Source organism: Perna viridis, chromosome 1, assembly GCF_037379345.1.
Source record: "Perna viridis isolate PV_CMFRI_1.1 ecotype Kerala chromosome 1, ASM3737934v1, whole genome shotgun sequence".
NCBI classification, from domain to species: domain Eukaryota; kingdom Metazoa; phylum Mollusca; class Bivalvia; order Mytilida; family Mytilidae; genus Perna; species Perna viridis.
Window position 1 is genome coordinate 4,843,364 of NC_142445.1, and position 5,617 is coordinate 4,848,980.

Genomic DNA, 5,617 nt, shown 5'->3' on the forward strand with positions numbered 1-5,617 from the left:
CTAATCACCGATTTACGAAAGGGTACTGAAAATATTGCATTTGTTTTAGTAGCATCCACATTTGCGTCAGGATATCTGGTAATTCAAACGAAGCGTTATATCATATAATCGCAAATTAATGCGACAGAAAACACAAGGCTTCAACGCAGAATTGTCTTTTGTAAATCAGCAGGCCTAATTTAATATGGTATTATTAATCGATATATGTCCTCGGCGTTGCCTCAAGCTAGTTGATGACCAGCCTCGGATATTTATAAGTAAGCAAATGTGAAAATCACTACCTTATAATGCCATAAAATAAATATGAAATATCGACCAGACGCACTTTACTTCGGTGAGAAACGAAAAAAAATTAGGAGATTCAAAAAACACGACATTAGCATGATGCATAAAAATATTATAAATCCAGGTTATGTATCGTGTAAAACATTGTACCTTGTACGTTATTATGTTTATAAGATACGTAATAAAGCTCAATAGTCTTAAAGTTCCAGTAAAGCGGCGAATACATACTGCTAACACAACAATAGCGTCTTTTGAAGTACTGTATCTTATTGTATTGTACATCATTTATCAGTTTGTATGATCATATTGACCGAAATGACAAATCAGACACCATATGTTACTGAACTTGTCAACAAATGATGCGTTTTTTTATAGTTTTATGGGTGTGATCGGTCTAAGTACCTACACTCTATGGCACACATGTGGCAACACAATATATGGTATTGCTATAATTTGTGACTTTGGTAACGGTGTAAAACCGCAAATAAAACATGTTTCTGCACCGTAAACACTTGCAACGTCCCTTCATTTTAAATGCCATAAGCGCGGTATTAGGCGATTTTAAGTTCCAAATAAATTTTTGTTAGTAAAATGTCGGACTTCTGTGATAACAATGCATAAAATGTAATTAGTAGTATGTGCATAATACATAGAAAATGGATATACACTTTTTAGATGACCAGCTTAAGATGTTTGTAATGTTTCTATACCGAGCTATCTGTGTATATATCACAAGAAAGATTACAGACTACGCCGCAATTCGTGCCGTTCAGTATATCATATGGTTTACTAACGAAGCAGAAGAAGGTTTGATTGAAATCCATTATGCAGTTTATAAGTAGTTAGTAAACATGAACATCTGAGTGCGATCTATTGTCATGGTTAACTGTCCATATTCTAACGTATAAATGGTCATATCGGGCCATCACTGCCATTCAGTGTCTACCAAACCGAACTGAGCTATGGTGGTAAGGTTGCTTCTTCTATTAATGATCGTGGAGAACACACTGACCTGCAGTCCTTGTCCATCGTCCCAGAACAATTCTCCGAAGGATGATATATGTAGGAGGGACGCAAATAAACACGTCAATACATACGGTCAGTTCTGTTTTCTACAAATATCACATGGTTAATTGTCATGAGCTTTTAGTACTAATGCATACATACATCTGGAAAAACTTAATTTTCGGTTTGTACTAACATATGTTTTTAATTATTTTATTCTACCGACTCATCTCTTAACTTATCACTGATACCGTTCAATCAATCTTAGTTCCGTTGTTTCACGATCCATCTGACTTCAGTTGTTACACTATGAATCTTATGTCTGTTGTTTCACTATCAACCTGACTTCAGTGGTTTCACTGTCAATCTGACTTCTGTTGTTTCGCTATCAATCTTACTTCTGTTGTTTTACTATCAATCTTATTTCTGTTGTTTCACTATCAACCTTACTTCTGTTGTTTCATTATCAACCTTACTTCCGTTGTTCCATTATCAATCTGACTTCTGTTGTTTCACTGTAAATATTACTTCTGTTGTTTCACTATCAATCTTACTTCTGTTGTTTTACTATCAATCTGACTTACGTTGTTTCACTATGAATCTTATTTCTGTTGTTTCAATTTCAATCTTAGTTTAGTTGTTTCAAATTTAAATTAACCTCAGACCTCAGTTTTCTCGCCTGTTATCACATTATCATCTGACGTTTGTTGTTTTCTTATTACTTACAATAATTTTGTTTTGCTTCTTATCTTGATTCCGTTGTCAAACTTCTAATCCGGTTTTAAGTTCATATATTGAAACTTATTCACGAATCCTTTCTCAACACAGGATCGTTTGGTATTATGACTGAGAAAAAAAATCATTGATTTGAGAATTTCGGTTAAATTGTCATAGACCCAGTCTTTGTTGTATAACTGTTAATGTTATTTTTATTCTTAACAAAAAGATATTTTACAATTTTTCACTACTGTTTGATCATTATTTTGTTTTTTGTCAAACCCTAGTTGTCTTACTTACAGTCTGTCCTTTGTTGTCCAACTAACAGTCTGACATGTTTTGTCTCATAACTTGGCTGAACTTTGTTGTCTCATTTAGTTTCATCTTTGTTTTTCCAACAGCAATCCGACCTTTGTTGTCTCACTACTAGTCTGACCTTTGTTGTCTCACTAATAGTTTTGCCTGTGTTGTCTCACGAAGTTTGACCTCCGTTGTCTCATTTAGTCTTACTTTTGTTGTTTCATTACCAGTCCGACCTTTGTTGTCTCACTAACAGTTTTATATTTGTTGTTTCACTGACAGTCTGACCTTTGTTGTCCTACTAACCGTCTGACCTTTGTTGTCTTACTAGCATTCTGGCATTTGTTGTCTCACTAACAGTCTTACTTTTGTTGTCTCACAAATAGTCTGACATTTGTTATCTGACTAAAAGTCTGAACTTTGTTGTCTGACTAACAGTTTTACCTTGGTTGTCTCACTAACAGTCTGATCTTGGTTTTCTCACTAACAGTCTGACCTTTGTTGTCTCACTAACAGTTTTACCTTTTTTGTTTCACTTACAGTCTGACCTTTGTTGTCTCGTGCAGTGGAGGTATATAATTAAACTTATTTGAATAGAAAAAAATAACCACCAGAAATGTATACATCAATCATATTTCGATTTTATATCATGGAATGCACACATTCTGATTCTTAATTGAACTAAAATTTACACTTAAGTGAATATAACTCATACTAATTCAATGAAAATGCCTATATTTTTTTATTTAGTTTTTGAAGGAGTAATCAAAGATGCACTGGAGATAATAAAAGATAGCAATGAGATACAAGAAAATATCAATAATGCGGATCAAACAAATTATGATGTAGAAATCACAAAAATACATCAGGTATTATATAATTGTGAAATCTGTTACATTACATAACACACAAGTGAAGATCAATGTGATTTTTTTCTTTGATAATATTGACCTCCCGGGACAGTCGATGAGTATGTGTGAGATGTACTTTCGCAAGGTAGGGCTTAGGTTAGAAATAGGAATTTTTCTCGCGGAAATGTACATTAAGCATGCATGCTCCTTCGTGACAAATTTAGATATTCGAACTTGTTTTTGCCCAAAGGACACTTTCTTGTAAATGGATTAATATTAAAGGTTTAAACAAATCAAGATTGAAGTAGCTAATACAATCATTTAAAATGTATCTCGTGAAATTTTCGAAAGGTCTAGAAATAAGATTAAATATATATATCGTCATGTATTGCTATTTTAGGACATATTGAACTCCCTGACTTTTATCAAATTACCACGAATAAGAAGAATGAAAGTCAGTAAATCGTGTAAACCTATGTGTACTACTGGAAATGATCAATCTTGTATTATGCTGGAACTTGGTCAAACATATCTTCTAGCAGGTAATATTGAATGAAACCGAACAATGCAACTATAGTCTCAGAGATACTCTTATTCTGGTCTCCACTCTGTACATGAGAAGTGTTAAACGGGAAACAAGGAAATCAGGATTCGAATGCAAATAAAAAAGTACACAATCCAAGGGTAACGACACGACAGTTAAAATTGACACACATACGCACATACATAACAAAGAATTCGAAATAACGAACAAAAACAAAAACAAACGCACATAGAAACAAGTTAATGGGCAACCCGGACTACACGATTAATTCTATTTCTTTATATGAAAACAGATGAAATCTTTGTCTCTGAAAGGTGAGCAGTTCCTGCTCCTTGTAAGACACCGGTCATGCTGCTCGTTAAATATCAAGTCCGGTGAAAAATAAAGAGTATCTATGAAAGACGGAGAACATGCTGGTCATAATCATGGGGACAACTGTAAAACTTATGGAATGACGACATAGCTACGGGCAACTTATACTTCAAGAAGAAGGTCATGAAATAGAAGACCCACATCAGTGTGTCTGTAATGTCCATAATTTTAATCTCTTTTGGGTAAATGAGACGGAGATTAAAGATTGGATTATCAAGTAATGAAACGTCATATCTATTTAGCGATAGCCGAAATGAAAGGATAGTCATGCGTTCTTTTAGAAAGGTTTGGATGAAATGCTCCTCACAGGAATGTATAAAAAAAAATTAAGTGAAGGTATATAATTGATGACCATCGGAATAACTATACAGTATGCTGAAACATTCAGCAAACAAAATGTATACGTAGTCAATCAATCAAAAATATCAGCCTAGAGATGATTTTTTATTCATTCGTATATTAGATGATGTTGATTATTTTCTCAAAGTAGTTTCTGACATGTATTATCATTACGTTTACCTCCCTTTGTAAAAAACCCTTTTGTTTGCGGAAGTATGATAGAAATATAAAGAATAGAAAAATATTGAAAAAGAAATTCATCAGAATTCAAAACGCGAAATTTTACATAATGAGAGCTGTATAAGCGGTTTTACCCATCTTTTGAAGGATACGTGTTTTTAAATATAAAAAAAATCTTGCCCCAGAAGGAAATGTAAACACTTTCTTCATCACTCTTTGTAAGTGAGTTTATAGTTTTTCAAGAGACGTGTCAAAATTACTTCTCAGGATAATGAAACTCCTCCTAAGGAGATTTATTCTAGCGAAAAGGTCTGATCGAATAGCAATGTTACTACATGCTGAAAATTTTTAATACTTTTATAATGATTTGACCAACTTCGGCAACCTTTATGCATAACCTGCATCAGTCATGTGAATAACTTTATACAAGATAGACTGTACTCGATCCTTAGTTGTTACTTCCTTTCCTCCCGAATTATATTTTCCGTGTTTCTTTTGTAGCAAATAATGCCTTTGAGTATGGGCGATGTAATGTGTATAAACTGGCTGACCAAATAACACCAGAGGACATGAAGTGGTTGAATGGAACAAATAAATGCTCATAATTACTATATTATCCCATTTAAAGCTATGGAGCGGAACTTCATGTGACACCAATAAGCTTTATTGTTTTTATGTCAAGAGAATGTCATGGTCATTACAGTTTTGTTGATTTCGATTTTGGTTCCGTCTTTAATGCATTCCGGTATTGTACTTAAACGTGTCAATCACTATAATAGTTACTGAAAAAGAAAATTACGTCAGAATTTGTTGAAACAACGCGGACTTTTTTGTACCGTGATTCAGTAGATAGGCAATGTAGATAATTGTATGTCAATTTATGGAAATAAGCTTTATGTTCTAAATTCACTTCTTCAACCTACATAAATTCTCTGCTAATTTTCTGCAATTTACTATCCAAACCCAAGCTACATCTCTATCACTTGAAATAAAATAATAAAACATTTCTGATTTTGTAAGGCAC

At 33.4% G+C, this 5,617-nt stretch overlaps 1 protein-coding gene across 1 annotated transcript; it reads left to right on the forward strand.

Annotated features, from left to right (window-relative positions):
- Positions 1-10: 10 nt before the first annotated feature.
- Positions 11-5,311, forward strand: LOC148626951 (uncharacterized). The gene is made up of 4 exons (XM_088564710.1): positions 11-1,383; positions 3,058-3,176; positions 3,559-3,700; positions 5,095-5,311. The coding sequence occupies exons 1-4, from the start codon at positions 1,248-1,250 to the stop codon at positions 5,196-5,198; spliced, it is 501 nt and encodes a 166-aa protein (XP_088420836.1). The 5' UTR covers positions 11-1,247; the 3' UTR covers positions 5,199-5,311.
- Positions 5,312-5,617: the final 306 nt, after the last annotated feature.

Excerpts from the sequence above, each read along its gene's own strand:
- LOC148626951 (XM_088564710.1), top strand. The coding sequence starts at position 1,248 with ATGGTGGTAAGGTTGCTTCTTCTATTAATGATCGTGGAGAACACACTG. Across the intron at positions 3,177-3,558 it reads AAATCACAAAAATACATCAG|GACATATTGAACTCCCTGAC; the intron begins GTATTATATAAT and ends TTGCTATTTTAG. Across the intron at positions 3,701-5,094 it reads TCAAACATATCTTCTAGCAG|CAAATAATGCCTTTGAGTAT; the intron begins GTAATATTGAAT and ends TTTCTTTTGTAG.